This window comes from Parasteatoda tepidariorum, chromosome 1 (assembly GCF_982258835.1).
Source record: "Parasteatoda tepidariorum strain Cologne lab strain chromosome 1, Ptep-v5.0, whole genome shotgun sequence".
Taxonomy (NCBI): domain Eukaryota; kingdom Metazoa; phylum Arthropoda; class Arachnida; order Araneae; family Theridiidae; genus Parasteatoda; species Parasteatoda tepidariorum.
In genome coordinates, this window is record NC_141755.1 from 90,513,980 (window position 1) to 90,538,089 (window position 24,110).

Here is a 24,110-nt window from a genome sequence, read left to right on the forward strand (position 1 = left end):
TACTTAAAATGATAAGTTTACGTGCCTTTTTTACTACTCCATGTGGATAACTTATAAATAATGAATCGATTTTCGATGGATAATTAATAGATATTTCTCATAAATAGTAGCTTGCTAATTGTAGCACATTCCAAGCGATGAAGCACATTCTAATTCGATTAAGTGAATAAAAGCAAATTTTTATTCTGTTCTTTAATCTAGAATCCTTTTTTTTTATTCCCATTCGTAACTCGATCTTCTTAATTCTATGCTTCATCTAAAACGTTTTTTAATTTTTTATAATTGGATGTAACTAATAAGGATTGGAAAGTGAGCCGAAAATTATGTTAAAAAAAATCAGAGCAGATAGCATATGTGACAGCTGCGGTCAGGGGGGGAGGGAAAGTATCAATGGGAAGAGGAGCAGGTGGATCAACCCCCCTTCCCTTGTGGCGGCTATCTGATATCCTTTCTTTCATGCCGCCGACGCACCTCAGGTCGGGGGATGTTCAGAGAAGGTTTTTTTTTTTTTTTTTTTTTTAGTTTTTGTTTCGTTCTATTTGGGAGGTCGCCGCCGCAGGTACCTTTGCATTGTTTTCAACTTCAGTTGTAATTTAACTGAGACTTTGGAGAAATGAAAAGTTCGCTGACGTCACAATTCAGTTGGATATTGATAATTATTATTATTCTTTCATGCTACAAAATAATTTTTAGGAATACACAGAGGAAGTGATATTTGAAATTTAGTAAACCTATGATTAACCGGGATAAGATTATCCAGATTGCAGATTATCCAGGATGTAAGAAGATGCCATTTTTTTAAAGTCCAAAAAAAGAGAAAAAAGGAGAATTTTTAAATTTAGAAATTAAATTTGGAAAATAAGGAGTTGGAAAACATCGCTAAGTTTCAGACGTCAAGAGTTATGATCTCAGAAGGAAAACACAAAATTCCCAACTTCAAATCCTACTTAACACTAAACATACCATGACTGGCAATTTTGTATGTTGTATTTGGAAAGTGTTGTTATGTTTAGTTTTAACTGCTACTTAACTAAGCCTACTCATCTACTACTTGATACATAAAATATTCTACTTGAAATTTTTATAAAATGAAAAACTACTTTAGGACTACTTAATTAATCCTACTTAACGACTACTTGAAATCCTATTTCATGCGCAAAATATCCTACTTGAAATTTTATAAAATGAAATTACTTAAGGGCTACTTAACTACCACTTCTTTAATCCTATTAACGACTGCTTGAATTCCTACTTCATGCGCAAAATATCTTACTTGAAATTTTATAAAAGGAATGAAAACTGAATATTGCTTTCTGCTAAGTTACATTTTTATTTGAATCTAATTGTCAAGATCGCAGAAGGAAAACTCAAAATATCCCATTTGAAACTCTACGTAACTATATTACTCGATACACAAAATATCCTACTTGAAATTCTACGTAACTATAATACTTGAAATTCTACTTGATACACAAAATATCCTACTTAAAATTTTATAAAATGAATGAAAAAATTTTTTTTCTGCAAAGTTGCATTTTTTATTTGAATTTAAACCTAAAATTAGATTCTTACAATATAATTATAAGTTAAAGTGAAAAACAAGGGGAGGAAATTTGTGATTTGCTTATTTTAGCTGACAAAAAGAGAGTCCAAAACTGTCACAAATAAAAATGTGCTTACGCTGCTTTTGATCCAATACTTGTCCAATCCAACACAATCCCTATCCAATACTTGCCCAGGAGTTACCTTGTTTTCTCGGATGGTTTCAAAATTACAAAGCTACGGAGTTGAACATAGATAATCGTAAACTCAGAATTGGGTTAACTGTTCAACTCCGTTTATGAAGTAAAATATAAGAATAACACGAAGATAGACCTTTACAGTGAATATGTAACAGACCCTTACAGAGTATATAAGTTCGAAAGCCGTTAATGTACACAATATTCAAACCTGCCGATTGATTTGCTCTGTTAAAGTGGGTAAGCAAAAGTTTTCCACAGATAATTCCACAGTTTTCCACTAGATAATTGGCACATTAACGGCTCCCGTATCGTTAATCAAAAGTTTGTTTTTCTCATTTCCTTGCAAATTGTAATAATATTCCCGTTAAATTCTCAACATTTTCATCTATTTGTAGTAATATGAGAAAATAAATAAATAACATTATGTTAATTTAAACGTACAAAAACGTTGCTGTTGTTTCAGCAAAGATGCCTAATTGACAAAGTAGAGATTATCTGCCCAATTTGAGAAATTGCACAATTTTCGTCAATTTAACGGATCACCCTAGTTAATCAGCACATTATCTGTATAATCTGCAGAATAACTGATTTCTGCACTTTGGCGGTAACGTATTTTTATTTCCAAAAAAGATACGACTTGGAAAAAGACCAGAAGCTCACCTCCTCATTATGTGCGGCGGCGGCTCCTTTTTTTTATGATGCCAATCATCGTATTTTACGCCAACTGCTGGGAGAAGAAGAAACTGTGGTAGAAGGTGGGAACAGCCACCCCCTGCCGGTGACATGTGCGCCCTCCAATAAAACCCGCTTCTAATGAATAGAAAACTCAGGTAAGAACACACCTGAAGTCTCAATTCTACTTCTTCCTTTTCCCACCCACCGTGCTACCTTCTATCCGTAGGCTGAGGGGAGGGGGAAAGATTTGATCTTAAATTTTAGGTCCACCATAGATTTTGTCTTTTCTACTATACATTTTGTCTTTTCACCACTATACATTTGGGTTGATTTGTAGAAAAGAAAAGATGGATGATAGTATTCTCTTAACTTCTCCTTACCATGTATAAGCTGGATAAATGCGGAAAATCTACTTGATTATTCGAGTTACCGCTTTTTCCGAGACAATTATAATTTTCTACATTAGTTTCGCGAAAGTTTAAATTACATCTCTATTCTCTTGATACACTAGATACTATTCTCTTAACTTCTCCATACTATGGAAAAGCTGTATAAATACTGTAAATCTACCTGATTATTCGAGTTACCGCTTTTTTCGAAACAATTATAATTTTCTACATTAGTTTCACGAAAGTTTAAATTACATCTCTATTCTCTTAATATTTTCAATATTATTCTTTAAACTTCTCCATACCATGGAAAAGCTGGATAAATAATGTAAATCTACTTGATTATTGAGTTACCGCTTTTTCCGAGACAATTATAATTTTCTACATTAGTTTCGCGAAAGTTTAAATTACATCTCTATTCTCTTAATATTTTAAATATTATTCTCTTAACTTCTTCATATCATGGAAAAGCTGGATAAATGCTGTAGATCTACTTGATTATTCGAGTTACCGCGTTTTCCGAGACAATTATAATTTTCTACATTAGTTTCACAAAAGTTACAATTACATTTATCAAAATATATGTTTCCAAGAAGAAGAAAATCAAATCTGTTACTATTTATTTTATTTTACACGTTGAACTCTGGTGTAAATATTGTAGACCTACATCTATGATTTTGTGAGTTTTCTAAATTATCCAGTTTAGTTTTAGTTTTCACTATCATTTTAACTCAAGTTAATGTTGCGTGTATCTAAATATAGGTTTGCAAAAAGAAGATAAATCATTTATCTATTTTATAAATACAAAAGTAATTTTACATTAAATTGCTTATTTAGTTTTTGAAATCAGAGAATCGTGAAAAGAAAAAGTTGGAGTAAATGTTGTACCAAAGGCCTACATCTTTGATTCTGCGAGTTTCGGAATTATCTATTTACTCGAGTTAATATTTCATGTATCTAAATATAAGTTTATAAGAAGGAAAAAAATCGATTTCATAAATACAAAAAATAATTTTTGTTTTAATTATTTATTTAGCTATTGAAACGATGGTTTCATGAAAAAGGAAAATATAACATAAATATTCTGAACCTACATCTTTGATTTCACGATTTTCCAAATTATGCGATACAATTTTAATTTCGTACTAAAGTTTCCCACCAGTAATATTCCTTGTATCTAAATGATATTTCTAAGAAGAAAAATGGTTTATTTAATTTATGAATAACAAAAATTATTTTGTTTCAATTGTTTATTTAGTTTTTGATGTTAGTTATGACTTTTTACATAAATATTAGTATATTTGATGCAATAAACTTTAAAAAAAAAATGCTTTAGGTCTCCAATAAAAAAAAATTAAAAATCTATTGAATTGATGTAAAGCTTGATTAAAAAGATAATTTTGTAAAATACCTGATTATCAGGGCAATGCTGAAAAATGTTGTTCTTTATAAATGTTGGTTCGTCGCAGTTCCCTAGTTAATTAATGATGGATAATTTATTATTAAAAAAGCATCTAACAATTTTTTTAATTACGTTTTTTTCTTTAAATAACAAACTTTTTTATTTAGTAATTGTATAAATAGTGCTATTAAAAATCGTTTTCCAATGTTCAAACCTTCACATTATTAGAAAAAAAAAATTGAGAAAACGATTCGATAAACAGCTCATTTATCGAATCGTTATCGAGTATTCAAGTCTAAACTCAGTTAGAAAAAGAATAAAAATTTTTTAAGCAAGCGATTCGGAACGAAGCAAAATTTATTAATCGCTTTCTTGTAACCCAATTGAAACACAAGAACTTCGCCAAAGATGATTCTGAGTAATATTTTTGGTAGTTAAGGAGCATCGACTTTAGGAAATATGGTAACAAGACGACATTAAGAAACACAATTTATCATTAAATATCATCTTATTACATGAGCTCGAAAATAATTAACTGAGCTTAATTTTTTCTAAATCAAAAATTTTACGTTTTATCATATTGCCAATGGTACCTTCTTCAGCAATTCTCTTTAAGTCAACGCTTATATCATCTATTATTTTCGCTACTAATCGTTTTGAAAAAAATTTCTAATAAAACTAACTGCAATAAAAATAATTAAAAATAAATAAATAAATGAATACCCACATTTTCAATTTGATTTTTTTTTCAAAGCAAAAGAGAGACATTTGAGCAATCTACTTTTATTAGGTGACACTGATTTGAATCATGTCTCTATAACTTACTCTTTTTGTGGTCCTCTTTTTTCAGCCATCTTACCCTCATCTCATCTTTTACATTATGTCCTCACAATATAGCCACCGTCCTTTCTGTAGAAAAAATTCCCCATTTAACAACTTTGCAAGCTATTTTGTTGTTGAAGTCTTATTCCTTGCCCTCTTTCATTCATGTAAACGACTTGTCATCAACCTTGTGCTTGTCAACAACAATCGATTTAGGTGATCTTTTTACCTGAAGGATAGTTCCATCGATCCAGGTTCGTAATTCTTTTGCTAACCTCCCTCTCACATTCTTCGAGAGTGTTGGTGGTCCACCCTTACCACTAAATTAGTAAGGTTCATTCAAGTAGCCGTTGTTGGTGGTAAGCTATTGTAATGATGGGTCCCTTTGTAGGTGAGGCCGTTGGTACAAGACCACCGAGGGACAGAAGTAAAGGGGTCTTTTGTTGTTTACAAAAAGGGTGTAACAAATACTACTTTTCATCTCTTTGTACACGAACACTGCCCGTGTTTAGTACTACTATATAACGATAGTAAAAATCACTGTTAGGAGCTCCTTGTCTGATATTTGAATTGAAAATGCAGTTAATGTTTCTTGTCATCGTTATCTTCAATTTCGTTTCTGTGCTTTTCCAAAAGTATCAGGCTGCTGTAATGAAAGCTTTTTACCTGTTATTATATGACATTTGAATTGAAAAATATTTCATGGTCATAGTCATCTGTAGCTTTATTTTGAGATCTTCTTCAATAATATCAGATCACTACAATATGAGTTCGTTTCCTGTTAAAGTGAATCTCAAATTGAAAAATAGTCAGTTGGATCCTCATTTTATTTCCATTGTTTCTTCACCAGCATCAAGTCACTGTTTCAGGAGCTCGTTGCCTATTATAAAGGGATAATCGTATTGAAAAAAGAGTTGAAGAAAAAACAGACAATGGGTATCTTATTTTATTTGAAATATCGTACCAAGATATAGCCAATAATTTTTCACTCTTGGCTGCCCTCTTCCGATGATAAAGCATGCGTAATCATTGTTTTTATATAAAAGCAATCGTTCAAAAAAGTGATAAAGTTGACTTTTAAATTTTATACAACCTACTACGAATTATTATCGGAAAAGTTTCTTGGTGAAAAAAAGTTTAACATTGTTTTACTACTGCTCTATCATCATTTGAATTGAATACCTGCAAGTGTCGCTACCATAGGTAAATCGTGGCATTTGTCGATGCAAAAACTAATCAGGTTCGACGCACACGCGTAATTCGCAGGTATCCAATTAAATCTCATTTAAATCACATGGGTAGGCACTCTTCTTGAGTTATAAGTGCCCAATTTTGTGACACTTTTTGCGATTAGTATGCTATTTTTATCGAAGTTATTTATAACAATGACGTTTTGTCCATCTCTAGTTAGCGCCCTCTATGCAGAAAATGAGAAGTGTACAAAATTTTATAGATATAAAATTAAAGCTATATTTCTTTATTTCAAGTTAAGATATTCTACCTGTATAGGAGTTTCATTTATTTCTTTTGCCACTCTCAGTTATTCCAGGTATATATATAGTATATATAGTTACTATGATATATATTGTTACTATTAGTATATATTTTGGTTACTTTTAAGATGCAAATAATAAGATATTTATATGCCATGAAACGGACCAGAAAGATAATTGAATCGAATTTCTTATCTTTCTTAAAAAGTTTTATTGTGATTAAAAAATATCAATGACGAGAATAAATCATTATTGTCTCTGGTGAATCAGATTAGTCATGATTATCTATGATGAATCAAATAAGTCATGATTATCTATAATGAATCAGATATGAATCAGATAAGTCATGATTATCTATGATGAATCAGATCAGTCATGATTATCTAATCACATTCTATTTTTATATAGACAATTGTTTTCGTAAAAGCAGAAAAACAGAGATAAAGTTAAAAATATAAAAATATTGTTCTTTTACATGATGAAATTGTACCAAATGTTTTCCAACATATTAAACGCTGGATCTCAAAAGTTCTTCTTTATTTTCTTTTTTTTAAAATCAGTATGCAAACATTTATTTAATTTTTAGATATTTCTGTCCCCGTTCACTGTCAAGCTATTAAAACAATAAAAACTTTAAGACATTAATCTTTAAAAACATCGTTTTAGAGCAAGATAAATTGATATTAAAAATGTTTAGGGTATTAAAAAAAATGGAATGTTAGTAGGTTTGAAACAACCATTTGATCTACGACCTACGTTTGAACCATAATTTAAAGAGCAAATCTTCTTTACCTTCGAAGTCTTCGCATTTTTTTGTGACAATATATGGTCTTAATGATTATAGCAACATTACTCATTGGCTGAACCCCCTATTTCTGCTGAGTTAATAACACTAGATTTTACTCACTTGACAAAGAGAGGACAAGCGAAAAAATGATGATCTTTTTATATCCCTCCCCACTCTCTTCTCGGTGGCAGTAGCCTGATCGCTTCTTACGATAAGATATTGAAAATTTATGTCAAGGTGACAAGGTGCGGACATGGACGAAAGCTACATCCGGGGGAATGGGAGGCATATTAAATCTGATAGAATATTTCTTGGCATGCCCTGTTAACCCTACATAGTGTCATGATTATCTAATAATTATTTTTTTTTTTCTTTTCTGTATAGGAATTTGATGTTTTAAAAACAACAGATCAGATATTAAAAACAACAATCTTCGGGTAAGGTATTTAAAAACGACAGCATTCTGAATGTTGTATTTAATACTTGACCTTTAAAATTGTTGTTTTTATTGCATGACCCGGACATTTTCTTTTTGTTAAGTAACCCAGAGAAAAATAATTTAAAATTTTATTCATTTTAGCGCTATTTATGAGAGTTCTTGAGAAAATAAATAATCTGTATAACGCAGAGAAATTTAATTTCAAATATCATTCAATATGAAACTGTTTTTGTGCATTTTTAAATTATGTAATACAGAGATATTTAACTGTAAATATTCGTTATGGGACTAACTTATACAGCAAACAGTATTATAAGTCGATCCCTTATGTTTGATTGCGGGACAGCAAATTTCTGGTATGTTGCGTGTTAAAGTCGACCCCTGTCGACCTGTCGCTTGAAATAGAGATTTTTTTTTTTTTTTAAGAATTCAGGCACACAAAAAAATATTTATTTTTTAATTGTAAATCGAATTGCATCAAATATTGAGAGAAAAATTGTAATCTTAGAAAGTGCTGTGTCTTTTTTAGTTATAAGTGTAAGGGAGCATAAGCCCCCAGTTCTGAGGGTACTGATTGAATCCGACGCATACGACATTCTGGAGTCTTTAAATGTGTCGCTTTATGGTTTGCTTTAAAAGTTTTCATTCTGTTATATATTTTGAAATGCTCTTTTGAATGGAATAAATAAATTTTTCTTATTCTTATTTTTTTCTTCTGAACTCAATTCAAAGTATTGTTTCTAAAACTTTTTGTGTACGGAAAATTTGGTTAGAGAAAATGCAAAATTAATTTTATATAACATATTAAAAATAGTTCTTCTTAATAATGCAACACAAATAAATTTATTTTTAAATATCATTCATTATAGAATTTTTGTTTTTCTCCTTATTTTTATTTTTTTTCCTGAAAATTAATTTTTTATTACTATTATTTTTTTATTTCCAATCAGGAAATGCTGATAAATTTGATTTAACCATTGTTCAATACAAGCAGATCTGAAGGTTTTTCTTTTTTCTTTTTTCTTTTTTTTTTTAATTGTAAAACGCAACGAAATGTGATATTTGAAATATCCCTCAATATAGAACTAATTGAAAAACATTTTTTTTTCCATTCTTCAATCATGTAGAGCTTAGATATTTAATTTATTATAAAGCTATTCTTAAGAGTTAACGTAGTCAACAGTGTCAGCATTATTATTAATTTCTAATAATTATTGTCTGTTATTTTTCAGGTAGCAGGGAGACAGCATTTATTTACGCCATTACAAGTGCGGGAGCGACGCATGCGGTGACGCAAGCGTGCAGTGCGGGGAATTTGACGGACTGTTCGTGCGATACGTCACGGCAAGGCCAAAGTATGCCAGAGGGCTGGAAGTGGGGCGGCTGTTCGGACAATGTGCGTTACGGCATGATGTTTGCCCGACAATTTGTTGACGCCCCGGAAAGGGCGGAAAGAAAAAGGGATGTGAGGGCTCTTATGAATTTGCACAACAACAACGCAGGAAGACTTGTGAGTATTAGAAATAATTATATCTCACTAATTTGTAATCCGGAGTTTAATAGACATATGTTTATGTTGCCTTATATACCCTTTCTGCATAAAAAATAACTAAACAGTGTCGCGTTAAATTAAGTATTTCATATTTCGTTTATTTGAAAGTGTATGAATTCTGCCAAATTGGGGGCTGATAGATACGTTGCAATTCAAGATTCAGATTTCTTAAAAACGCTGTTTTTCGAAGCTTTGTTGCCGAGGAAAATAAAAAAGAAATCATAGTTTAAGTGCCTTACACTTGAAGCAATGCGATGATTTTAAACTATATTTATAATCTTGCCATAAAGAATTACCTGGGTTTTAGAACAGACAATTCACTTAAATATTTTAAAAATTATTAAACTTTTTTGAAAGTCGCCAATTTGGCGACATTTTCCCACCTAGATGAAAATTATCAAAATCACTGACCTATTCTCAGTTTTCTCAGTTTGGCAGTTGAATTTCAAATAGCCTATGGATGTCTACAGATATTTATAAAATTTTTATTAAACCATTTAAATTTCAATGGTATTTACTTCTTAGACACACTGTTGAAAGAAAAGCTCAGAATAAATACTTAAGAAGTTCATAAATCATTTGATTGAGTTTTAGACATTAATTCCATGCCGCATGCATGACCATCAGAAATCATAACTTGTCATATAGCTTAAGGTTTTTTTGTGAAATATGAATAAAACTATAAATAAAATATGAATAAAACTATATGAATAAGACTATACACATTTGGAACAAAGTTATTTCATGTATAGATAAATCCCTGGTATTTTTTCTGATTAAATACTAATTAATTTGTATTAAACTTCTATTAGTTTTAGTTGGAAATAGCTTCAGTTCATATGGTACGGTTTACTGGAAATTCTGGTTTTCAAAATTATTTTAACTACCAAACGTTTAAAAAAAACTATACAAAACTAAAAAGTAAATTTACCCGAATAAGTGTTTTTTATGCCATCCTTTAAGGTTTCATGATAAAACTACCAAATTTTACCACATCACATATTATACAGCCATATCGTGTAGTGTTTCCATTGAACCAAAAGCACGGTAAATTTTGTCATATTCCTCTAGTTTTGACCATAAATTTTTCTTGGTGTACTATCGGTTAATTTTATGCTCATAACAATAGTAGTTTTTAGAAGTGAAGAATATTGCATTTAAGGACCTCACTTAAATTATTATCTAAAAACTTATTACTAATTTAATTAATTTCTATATCTCAATTCTATAATCTAGATTTATAAGAAGCCTTATATTGTGAGACTGTTTGATATGTGACAAATGCTATCTTCATCTTCTTCAAAATTTCATCTATATAATGTTATAGAAAGCAAGGCTTTTGAATTTTCAATCCTACAATTAAATTTTTTAAAAATATAACATTTTAAAAAATATTTTTAAACAATTCTAATATAATATAAGTAGGGCCCCTTGAAGTTTTAAAAATGCGAGGCTCTGGACAAATGCCCCACCCTTACGACGATTATCATTATATTCTAAAGTGAGAAAATGCAATTTAAGGAAGGCATTAAAAACAAATGATCGTAAATTCATCTATAAATAATTATATCTAAGTGAGCAGTTTTAGAACTGGATGCATAAATTGGTTCGTAATGTCCTAGAATTTCTTTGTAAACTTCTAGTAACATTAAAATTCGGAGTAAACTGAACATTGGAATTTCTAAAGTGACAGGTGGGCAAAGAACTAGTTGTGAGGTTACTTTCGAATTCTTGTTGCTATTGTTCGAATGAAGGGAGGAGGGAAAATTCTAGAATTCTTTTGCGTCAGTTATTATAATGTAACAAGTCAGTTCCTTGCATTATTCTATCTTCCGTCATTTAGAATTTTGCCATTTCCAGCCACTAGAAAGAATTTGGTATTTATGATGATGGCTATTTTTTTTTCTTTTTTTTCTCCACCTATTCTAAAACATGAAACATGTTAACCTTTGTGACAAGTTGAGAAAAAAAAATACTCGGCGAATCATCGCGAGTTACTTCTACAATTTATGATTGTCTGAAAAATTCATTTCGTTCCTCACTACGCATTATATCTTTCAATCAAACGATTTCTTTCTGCACGTTTTATTTATTTATTTTTGTTCTATATTTACTTTTAAATTTTCCAAGTTGACATGGATAATTTAAGGTTGAACCATAATATTGGCACCTTAAATCATAATGCGGGCAAAATTAACTGCACTGTTCAGGCATCGGACTGAATTTTGTTGTTCCAGTAAATTTTATTCGATATATGGCCCTAATTTTTTACAGTGTTCTTCTGTGTCGTCATTAAAATTACTAATAATAGCGCCCTCAAGAAAAAAACATGCTTTCGGATTAAAACTTCCCAGCTAAGAGATAAATGCAAATTGTAAGTTATTATTAAGTTATATCTTATAATTAATTAATATTAAGTTATTATTAATTAATGATGATTAAGATAATTATTTTATAGAATGTATAGTTATACATAATTAACCCAATACAATTAAAGTTAAGCTAAGCAGCGTCATCGGAAGACTAAAGATTTATTAATTAAGCTTCTAAAAGATATTCGAAAAAATATAATTCGAATTACCTTTACAAATTAAAATTCTCAAAACAGTTCTGTTATTAATAATCTTTAATAACAGATTATTTTTCCTTCCTTTAAATTAACTTATTAAGTTATAGCGGTGAGTTTTCGAATGTCTTCGTCAAAAATTCACGATCAATTTTACCGATCACGATCAATTTAGTTAACCCTGGAAGCTGGTAGGCATAATTTTAGAAGAGCTAATTCAACCAATAGTGTCCGGCGTTCCTTTTTAGAACGATTCTAAAAATGCGTCAAAGGTCACTGTAACTTTTTTTTAACGTTAATTATTGTTAAGTATTAAATTCTTTTAAACGAAGCAGTTATTTCTTTTAATTGGTCTGGTAAAAAAATGTTACTTTTAGATCAGTTTAATGCATTTTGCATTGTCAAAAAGAAAAGATCTAGTTTGTTCAATTTATTATTTAATTCTTAATTTAGTTGTAAGCCACAAATATTTTCACAAATGTAATTGTAATAATAATTTTTTAATAGGATTTCTTATAATTTTTGATTTTTATGCTGAAGTAATTACGCTCTTGTAATTTTTAACGGTATTTAGAAACTAATGTATAATATTAGATTCCATTAAGCTTTTTTTTTTTTTTTTGCAAGTAATTTTTGTCATTCATTTTTTTTAATGACAATTGTAGCTAGAAAATTGTTTGCGTGGAAATACTGTTCAGACATTCAGGAAACAACTGGATAAAATGTGATGAACATGTTAATAATATTTTTCGTTGAACTCAAAATTAAAATTAATAATTTTATCCCCTTTTCAAACTCTCACAATTTTACACGATTAAATTACAAGAATTGATGTCTCGAATTAAAGGAATTTTGTTCCCTTTAAATTAACACGTTTCCCAAGACGCTGACATCTTCCAGTGATCTTTTTCCTATTTTTCGTCAGATTTAGTTCATAACACCTTAAAACTTCTTTGAAAACGCAAAATTGTTTGTCTTATGCGTAGTCTAGCCAATTTCCAAATCTTGTGCTTTTAAACTCTGTATTTCAGTTATTTCGTCTCAAATTAACTATTTTTGTATCAAAATAAAATGGCGCCAAGCGTTACGGAACAGGTTCCTCTCTTAAAAGTATTGCCCTCATAAATACATAGAATCATTCCCAAGTATAAGTTACGATTGTTTTTGCAAGTGGGATAAAATGTGGGGGTTAAAGATAGCTTAATATGGCAGTAAGAACGTCAGGTGATGAAAAAGTTCGCCAAACGAAAAAAGTAGGGGGGTGGGGGAGAGAGAGAGAATGAAAAGGCGGCACGTTGTGCAAGACCAAGAAAGATCGCTTCACCCTAATGAAGGCTAATGATTAGCCTACTACCGGGTTAGAAAAAAAAGACAAATGAAAAGCAAGACCCGCCTTTCTTTCGCGCAATTTCGGAAAAGGAATTTTAGGGTTGCCACAACGCGGATGCTTATTTTTCTAAACTTTCTTTATGTGGTTGCCTGTTTATTTAGAAGTAGAAATTATTATTATTTATTTAATTTTTTTTTCACCAAGAAAGATAAAAATCGTTTCACAAAATTGAGGGTCTTTATTACATTTTCAATACTTAATTTTTAAGCCAGAAAGAAGAGAGTTGTAAGTTATAACAAAATCTTCTCACAGAAATCTTTTCTGCTGTTTTAAAACTTTTTTCCATTCTTTCAAATGAAATAGAACGCTACTTATTTAAGTTGTTTGATTCTTTAAATATTTATTTAATACGGGATTTTTAATTGGATGCTTCAAAGCGACGTCATCACTGGTATCGATCCTGATTGGCTGTTGAAACGTGGCATTTGCTTACGTTAGAAAGCTGGGGTTCTATTTCGAGTGACCCTAGCTCGTAAAATACGAATTCGATTTGTGATCTCGTAATCCATTACTGTAGAGTGCGATGATCTCGAAAAGGTCAGGTGGATGTGTATCAGTGGTCTTCTTCTACTAATTCTTCTCGACTTGAGAGTATACCTAAACTAAAAAAAACAAACTCAAAAACATAAACACAGTGATCAACAGGATACTTTTCGTTTGGCGAAACGCAAGAAAATTCAGCTATTTTATTTATATATTTATTTTTAAACACAAAATAAAACGGCCATTTTTAAAAATATTAATAAAATAAAAAAATTTAAAAAAAGATAGTTGAATTTTTCTTGCACCCGGCTAACTGAAAAAAAAGAAGAAAAAACACCCTAATGACTTGTGACCTGCTACTTTTCTTTACTCTTTATTTTACTTAAATCGTAATTAAAGAAAACATTCACAATTATCTTTCAAAAAGACAATTCTATTGGTCAATTCTTTCAATTCTATTAGTCCGATTTAAGATTGGTTCAACTTTGTAAAACTATGTTGTTTTTGTTTTATCGTGTCATCTACGAAATCTATTTGTGATTTTATATGAGGGCGTCGATGCGACAAAATGGCATGAGGGTATCTAAAATTTCAAAACAATTTAAAATATCTAATAGAAGCACAATAAGAATATATAGAGCATATATTACTAAAGGTAACACAAAAGAGTCAATATCAGGAGAATATAGACATAAGAAAATGAAAAGACGTGATGAAGGAAAATTGAAAAGGATTATGAAGAAAAATAGGTCTAGCAGACGACAGTAACTACACAAATTATTAAGGAGTTCAATTTAAACTCAGAAACGAAAATATCTCACAGAACAATTCGACGAGAACTTAGATTTCTTGGGCTTGAAAGTCGACGAAGCAGCAAATATTAAATGAATTGACTGGGCCAGTGAGTTAACTTTCTGTGAATAACTGTGTTAACTTTCTGTGTATGTTTTTTACGATGTATTGGATTATTGACCTCCAAGTTATGGTGGGTTGCCTTATTCAAGAAGATAAGTTCGCAGAAGTTTGTTAAATTACTAATCGAAATATTAGCCCTTAAGTAATAGATTTTTAGAGCAAGTCATTTATATATGAGATTTTTAAAAAGAAAAAGTCTTGGATATTATTTTCATATCTTAGGAAATACCCAACCAGCATCGTTCAAATATTAAAATTTAACTTTAAAAATTAAATTTTTTCTCTATATTTGCATTTCTGGTTTTCCGTAAGTTCCCTTCGGGTTTTCCGTAAGTTCCCTTCGGGTTTTTCGTAAGTTCCCTTCGGGTTTTCGGTAAGTCCTCTTCGGGTTTTCCGTAAGTCCCCTAATGTGCTCAAAACTGCGACGTACGTCGCAGAAAAACTTATGTCCTGGTCAAAATGAACAATTTTATATGCTGTTCATTATTTTTGTTTCCTCATAAGAGCTTTTACACAATTTGGTATTTTGACAATTGAAACTCCTTTTTTATGCAATTTTAGTTTACTAAATAAAATTATTCAATGTTAAAAAAAAAACAGTAATAGTTTAGGTAGTGGAATTTTTTTTTTTTTCATTTTTGATGCAATCCGCAGGACATCATATCGAATTTTACCGCGTCTTCCCTTAACGCATAGATTTTTTGAAAAACACCGGCCAAACACTCCGAAAAAAAAACGCACTTTAGAACATCGTCTTCTTTTTTTGGTGGACAGTTTTGATATACTGCTTTTTTGTTCCTTGGAAAAAGGCTATATTCAGAGGTGCCAACTGCTCAGGACATGCCAAAATAATTGTTAAAAAAAACGGTAAATAACTACAAAGTAAATTTTGCAAGTATATGTCTATTTTTGCTTGCTTTTTAAAAGGTATAGCATGGCATAAGCACTATAAAGTGGTGAATTATATAAGCTTACGAATTATTTAGAAATAGTGGTGGATAAAAATTTACTAAATTGAATTTATTAAACCAAGAATCACAATTGATAAACTACAACTTTCAAATATTTATTTGATGTCCGGAGCAAGTTGGCATCTCTGTATATTTTATCCTTGAATAAATAAGGGTTATAGCTTACAATCCTATGTAAATGATAAAAATCAATAAAAGGATTTTTTTTTCTTAGCTTTCACATTGTTATTTTCAATTCTCGATTATATTCGATTGTGAAAAATTATAGCAGCATAAAATACAACGCCGCTTGAATTATCTCGAGTGTGCACAGCTTGGCCTGTTTAGCTCGCTCGAATTAACTCGAGCGCAGAAGTTAAGGGGTTAATTAAAAGTTGATTTACCTTTTTTTGCTACAGGTTTACCTATGTCAAATAAAAGTATTGTTGCAATAAAAATATAAAAAAAATTCCTCTTCACCCGAAAAAACGGATCAGTCTCTGATTTTATGAAATTTTTTCCTCAGGTTCCCATTTGTTAAACCAAAATCATCAGGAGAATTCAATTAAGAACGGCATTTCTTCATTGGCTAAATATTTTCAACAAACGGTCTATTTGTCATAATACGCGGGGCACAAAGTATACAGGTCAGTCAAGACACGGATGTTATTCACAACAAAATTAGTTTAGATATGTCTGTGTCTGTTGAAAAACAACATTTATGACACACGCAAAAAAGCGCAAATGAAAAAATAATAATAAATACGTGAGCGCAAATTAAATATATCTTGCGACTGACAAAAATTAAAATACATGTTTTTTTTCCTCTTTTCTTTTTACGCACCAGCGGTCAAAATGACCGGTAACAATGATTCTAGGTATAAACGTTAATATTATCAAAATTAATTTTTTTGATATGAAAAAAAAAAATTATATTACTTAAAATTCGTTAGCCAGTAGGGAAAAAGGTGAAGAATTTTAAACTTGATTATTATTGAAATCATTTTTTTTAAATACTGATTATATATTTAATCATACCGGAATATTTTTGGATAATTTCCTTTCTGTCTCTGCAAAAATCGTCTTATCTGAATTTAAAAAATAAAATAAATGAATAAAAAATAAAATTAAAAAATACTTACTATGCATAATTAAAGTTTTCACTTTAAGCAAATCTAATGTTAAGTGAACTAACTAAATTTTGCTTCATTTTTCACACTTTCCGTTTTTAAAATTAAATGATTTTTTGAAATTATGAAACTTACCTTTGACGTAATATTCCAAATAAACTGAAATATAGTTGGAATCTATTTAGAACTTACTGCTTTTGCTTTTCTAATTAAAAAAAGAACGAAAAACTAGAAAACCTGATTGAAATTTCTGCTTTGAGAATTTTACATTTGAAAGATAAAGCCGGTTTAATTTTCTAATTAAAATAAAATTGTTCCTATTAAAAATTTCTGTTCTGCAAATTTTAATAAAATAAAATAAATCATTTTTGTTAGAGATTCCTCGTCTAAAAAAAATTTTAACTAAAAAGGCATAAAGAGATAAATTTTCGAATCTTCTTTTAGAAACTTTGTGATATGTTTTTAGTTTTTCCTGGTGAATAGCCATGGAAAATTCTATAATTTTTAAAAATTTAAAGATTTTAAATTTCTGTCTATTAATTCCATTCCGTATAAATTAGTAATTATGCTTAAATTCCATATTTATATCACATATTTAATAAAAAAGAATATCAAACAACTTTATTTTCTTGGCGCGATGGCTTCTTCATCATTGTTTATTCAAGTTGGACAAAGTACAGTTTAGCTAAATAATTTAATACCATGCTCAAGATCAAAAGCTTGCCGAATTTTCGTAAATGTTTTTATGAGAGTTTTAAGGAAATCTTTAAAAAAATATGAAGTGTTCCTGCCCATATTCCAGGTATAGGCTATAAAAGCTCACTTCTTTGAAAGAACTGTTTTAGTAGAAATCACCAAGAATGACATCTTCAGTTGTAAAAATTGTGCGAGTGAGCCTGCATCTGGAGACCACCCCAGACCATTATATCCCTACCACCTCTGTTAGATTTTTTGGATTTTGAAAGGATTCCTTGTTCTATAAAAGTGCCGCTTTTAACGACTTAGCAGCTGTTTCGTTCTACACAAATTTACATTGCTTTAGATTTTTTTTTTTCTTTCTAAGCTCTGAATTATCCCATTCAGGAAGTTTTGAAATATATCATTTTTCAAAATCACTCCGTTTCAGATCGTAGCGGCTTTGATTTTTTTTTCTAAAATTTTTGACGTTTGTCAGAAACCTTTTTTTCGCTGAATTGGTTTTGGAAAACTCAATGTTCTTCGCTTTTATGACTATTCACTTCTGTTGAAAAAATAAAAAAGCTCTACAATAATACAAAGTGATAACAGGATGTTAATATCACGATATATCGCCTGGAAATGTTGATATTTCACGATTGATATCCTTTCCTAATTTAAATAATTCGCGTTGTCCTCTCAGGAAATAATATTTTTGTAACCTGAATGTGACTCATGATAATATCGTATACATTCAGGAAATTTTGAAACTATATCATTTTTCAAAATCACTCCGCTTCAGATCATAGCGGTTCTGATGACTAACGATAATATCGCATTCAATAATTATCGACAATATCGTTGCTGGTCGATAATATTCCATAATGTAGCGTGATTTTCGCTTGTATAATTTTAATTGTCAATACCTTAACCCTTTTTCAACTTAAGGTGCATAAACGCACCATTTTAATAAGCATTTTCTTATTAACACGCTGATATTTTTAACTAATTTCATTTTTCTGCTATCGCCAAGGATTCTGGTGACATCTGTAAAATATTAGCAATTCAATAGGAGTGTAAGAACTCACTGTTGAAAAATTTTTAAACTACACTATTTTTTTTCTCATTTATTTACTTATTTTGACTCATGATTAATAAATTTGACTTTCTGAAAATGTATAATTATTCCTTTTGAGATTAATCATATGTTTTTATTACGGATTAAAGTTGCACAAGTTCTGTAAATATGAAGTAAAAAAAAGCAAACAAATGTCATTAAAAAAACTAGCGTTCAACTAATTGATTTGTCCATTGTTTTGACCAATAATATTTTAACCAGCTAAATGAAATGGTGCATATGCGCACCATTTTATTTAGTAAATGAAATATTTTGCATGCATATTTAATTTTTGTTTCTCAACAAATGTAATTTAAGTATATTTCGAAGAAAATAATGCCACATTTTACTGTTTGTTCTAAAATGGTTAAAACTACATTAAGTATTAAAAACACTATTAAATTAAAAATAATAATTTTTTTTATATAATTTAATGTAAAAAAAAAAAAAAAAAAAAAAAAAAAAAAACATTATGTTATGCTAGTTTAGTCTTAACTCTTGAAAATTTTACATTTTTGTATAACTCTGATTAATTATATGAAGTATATAACTAAAATATTTCGTAGACTAAATGGTAAATATCACAGTAGTATAAGTCACACTAAGTACTAGATGGTATTTTCGAAAAATAAAGGGTCGACTGCGACTCTGTTTCTCGGAATTGTATTTTCTTTTTCTTTTTTGTTAACAAATGGGGGAGCAGACTTTTTTTTCATTTGATGTTGTTGTTATTGTCTTGCCACTTGTCAATACTGACAAGCCCATTTTAAGCCAGAGGGGTGCGTTTCTTCTTGTTATCCAGTGGCGCCATCTATGGCCAAGAATTCGACTTCTGAAATTAAAATTATTAAAAATTAAAGTTATTGAAAATTGAAATTATTGAAAATTAAAATCATTGAAATTTAAAATTATTGAAATTTAAAACTATTAAAAATATAAATAATTGAAAATATAAATTACTGAAAAATAAAATTATAAAAAGATTTTTTTTTGCCCACCATACTGTTTAAGTTTGCACAATATTAATGTTGTAGAAAATTTTTCAAAATATTATGTTCAAAATTCATAATTATGTTATTATGTTCAAAATGTCTAAAATTGTACAAAACTGTGTAAAAATAAGAGTTTGAAATTATCCCTCTTATTCCACCTCCACTGATCAAAATATTTCTTTTGCAGGCCATAGCACGACAAATGGAGTTGAAGTGTCGGTGTCACGGAGTTTCCGGCTCATGTGAACTGAAGACGTGTTGGAACAAGTTGCCCTCCTTTGAACAAGTGGGCCATTTTTTAAAAAGCAAATACGATAACAGCATACAGGTGTCTTTGAAAGCGAAGAGGAGACTTCGACGCAGAGGCAAAGTGAAGCGGAAAGTACCAGTGCAAAAAGAGGACTTGGTTCACATCCACCGCTCGCCAAATTATTGTATTGAAGATTTCAAAAGAGGAATACTTGGTACGAGTGGACGGCGATGTAACCGTACAGCTAAAGGACCACAATCTTGCAATCTCTTATGCTGTGGGCGAGGCTATAATACGCAGGTACTTATTGCACTCACTAAAATAATATAAATATCAATTGGGTATAATATAAAAAAAACACAACTACTTCCACTTAGTAGGAATAACATTTACCATGACGCAATGCTACATTCTATGCCACTATCCACATAAATGCCACTATCCACATAAATCAATTATTAATCAAAAATCGAATATCAATTACTTTTCTTTATAATGCAATAAAATCTGGCGAGCAGCTATTTAAACGATCAAACACTTCGTTTGTTTATTTGTGGCTTGAAGTTAGGATCGCAGAAAATGCCGTTCATGGGTTAAATTTAGTAGGAATAACACAACCTGTGACGTAGGCTATAGTATACGCAATTGAGATTTTGTTTGTCATCTAACGATTTGAAATTCAATTCACGCTGTTTTTCAAAGCTCTGGCACCAAGAAAATTTTTTAAAAAATTCCATAGTTTAACTGCCTTTCACTTGAGGCAATACGATGATTTTGAACTAGATACACAATCTTGCCGTGAAGAATTATCTGGGCTTTAGAACAGACAAATAACTTAAATATTTGAAACGTTGTTGAATTTTTTTTCATTGGCGACAATTTTTCAATTTGGCGACAATTTTTCAATTGGCGACAATTTTTCAATTTTTTTCAATTTGGCGACATCTTTCCACCCTAGATGAAAATTATCAAAATTAGTGCCTTATTTTCTGCAAATTTTTATGGCCCTAAGTAATGCAGCATTGTAGCAAGTTCTTAAATATTAGTCCACAACTACTTTTCATTTTAACAAAACTGTGGCTTATCTCCATACTGAAGTTATGCACCATTTTCAAAGTAAGCGTAGACAGCGCTGGCTTTAGATAGGCTAAATTTCACTTAACAGTCATGAGTAACAGTTGCAAACTCACAACAGTCATAAAAATAGCATATTATTCACAAAAAAGCATAATTTCATATTACGATGGAACCTTCGAAAATTAGCCTTAAAGAAAAATGCTAGGAAACAGAAATGTGCATATTGTTGCGTTCTTAAGAAACTAGAATATTTATTTTGTTTAATTTTTCTCTCTAATAATTATTTTCTCTAATAATTCTATCTAATTCTAATCTCTCTTTTTTTTTTAAATTTCAGGTACACAGAAGATTAGAACGCTGCCAGTGCAAGTTCCATTGGTGTTGCTATGTCAAATGCAAAACATGCGAAACCATGGAAGAAATCTACACTTGCAAGTGATACCAATTTTAATCGTACTCACTAAAATGATCAAGAGAGAGCACGAGGATAACAATTCGATAGTTGATACTAAACCTCGTTACTTTGGAGGAAAATGTTTTTTAATAAAAATTAAATCAAACAAACCTGGCGACAAGATTTTATGTGGCAAACAAAAACTCAGCATACTCATTCATGTTCAGAAAAAAAACAAGCATAATTAATTTTCGTTCCATTTTTGTCACAGAGAGAAAGTGTGAGAGGTTGATTTTCTTCAAGTGTTTGATCGTGAAATGAAACTAGATTGTAATGGATTTCTTTAGGAGTTCATTTCGATTTGAGCCCTGGTGAATTTGTAGTGTATTGATATAAAATCTGTTTGGCGTTCTGGTGGTGTTATAGCTTGGCGAAGAGTTCGCAAACCAAACATCTTGTTTCCATTTCGTTCCCTGGATAAGTGTTTTTACGAAGAAAGCTGTAATAAATATGCTTTGAGTACAGATGATCCTATGTATATTGAAAATATACTTTTTTTTTTGGTGAACATTGTATGAATGGAAATACTTTTTAGACAACTGGATTGCGTTATAAAACAATGATACTTACAATCAGAAAGTTCATCATAAATTTGTACATATGCTTTTTATTTTTTAAATGCACGCATTTAATTTTGAATGACTTAAGTACATTGCAACAGTTTTTTTTCTCTCTTTACTATTTACCTTTTAGCAACTGTTGGAACCAGTTTGCACAGCAAGATCTATATTTGTTTTCTTACACTTTTTACGGCTAAATTTTTTAGTGTTCACTAAAAGTGTTGCTTCGTGGCATTTTGTTAAAAAAAATTGACATGAAAAATCAGAGTAAATGGATTTATAAACTGAATCAATTAAAAAAAAACAATGTTTCTTTATTTCTAGTTAAAAAATTATGATTCAGTTTAATTTGCGAAAATTTAAAAGAATTTTCGGTGTTAAACACTAGCAATTCAACTTTTTTACGAAACTGGATCAAACGTCTAATATTGCTTTTAAATAATGCTTCTTCACACAAACTACTCATTTTTGAAATATGTACCTTTTTTACACGTGTAACAGCTCGATTCTAATATTATTCAATAGTTACCGTCAGTGAAAATTGAGCAAGAATAACGTTAGACACGCAAAACTTTCTAGTAAGCCGCCTAAGTGCTTAGTACGCAATTTCACAATGTAGCTTTCGCGTAATATCCCAGATAGCAAAATAAGGTTTATTTTCATTCAGCAAAAACCTTTTATTGTAAACCTAAAAAGGTTTTCCATGTGATTCACGTGTAAACCTTCTAATCTTAAAACTAGATCTGTCACAATCTGCTGCATTCTTCACACATTACCCTAATCCAAAACCTTGGAAGACAACCTTCGACATAAAAATCTTAAATCGAGGTTGTCATAGCGTGAAAAAATCTTTTTAATATCATACGAAAGCTTTCGAAAAAAATATGTCTTTCGCGTAATATGTTGTTTAACAGTGTTGCTTACAAAAAAAAATAAATTATTAGGTAGTTGTGTGGACTACTGTCCGACTATCACGAGAATTATTCACTACTGAAAGTCTGAGGTTTTCTGTTGCTATGGAAACAAGGAAAGCTTTCGTATGATATTAGAAAGATTTTTTCACGCTATGACAACAACCCGTTTTTAAAGGAGAAAAAGTGAAGAAATCTTATGACTCTCCCAAAATAAACGGTTGAGAAACGGTCAACACCCATTCGAAGTGACTTATCTTCGTAACCACTATAACCGTAAGCAGACGAGTCTGTTTCTGGAAGAGCTCTCGTGGTAGCTGAACAGTAGATACTAAGATTTTTCAATAAGTCGCAAGTATCTGGTAGGTTAACTTATGAAAAACTTTTTGCGTGTCTAACGATATTCCAAGTCGAAATCTCGTTTGTTACTCTTAATGCCACATTTCGGCAATTTCAGTAAAAGAAATTTCATCACAATTCTTCCATATTTGAAGAAATAGATTGAACCCTTTTAAGAATAAAAATTAATTTATGTGTACATTTGAATATTTCATGTCATCTCACTTGCACAGTAAGCTCTAAGCTTATAGTGAAATTTCATTTAATTTGTATATAGTCCCTCACTTGTAGTTGTCTTTATAAAACCATGACATGTCACCAAAGTGATAAAAATGCATTTCTGACTGTCAATAAACATTTTGTACATTTCCCCCCTTGACATTTTTGTGTTTTAAGTGTATGGCAGTTCTCGTGATGCTAGTCTAGTATTTGTCGGTTTGAAAGTTTGTGCAAAAGGTATCGAAACAAATATGTGTGCCAAGAAGTTGTTTAGTTTCACAATATATAATTTAGTTTTAAAAGGTACTATTCTACTGAGGAATAATTATTTGCATTTTAGTTTATTCACTTTGATAAAAAAAAATTTACAAAGTTTTGTATAAAAGATTCTTTTTTTGTATATTCAGTCCCTTTTTAAATAATTAAGTATTTTACAAATTAAAAGAATTTTTCATTAATCAAAAGAATTGCATCCTTAGCATTTATATCTTTTCATTATAAATCAGATATTTTCCATTTTATAACAGAACGTACCATTTTAGTTTATTTATTCATTGTGATAAAAATTATTTGTACTCATTACAAATTTTTTATACCAAAAAAAAAGTTAAAATTAAATATTTTTGAAATTAAGATTTTAAGCATTTAAAAATATGTTGCGAAAATAAGTTGTATTCGACCGACAATATGTAGTTTTTCTTGTAATAATTTCTTACGATTACGAAAATTATTTTTCGTTTTAAATTGAAAAGTTCCATTTTATAAAAATAATTTGTTTTGA

General features: G+C 30.0%; 1 protein-coding gene across 1 annotated transcript in view; it reads left to right on the forward strand.

The window, feature by feature from the left end:
- LOC107457243 (protein Wnt-16-like) overlaps positions 1-21,901 on the forward strand; it is a 125,432-nt gene extending 103,531 nt beyond the window's left edge. The window contains 3 exon segments of the mRNA NM_001323840.2: positions 8,982-9,259; positions 19,707-20,069; positions 21,184-21,901. Coding sequence (NP_001310769.1) covers positions 8,982-9,259; positions 19,707-20,069; positions 21,184-21,285 — 743 coding nt within the window. The 3' untranslated portion in view covers positions 21,286-21,901.
- The last annotated feature ends 2,209 nt before the right edge of the window (positions 21,902-24,110 follow it).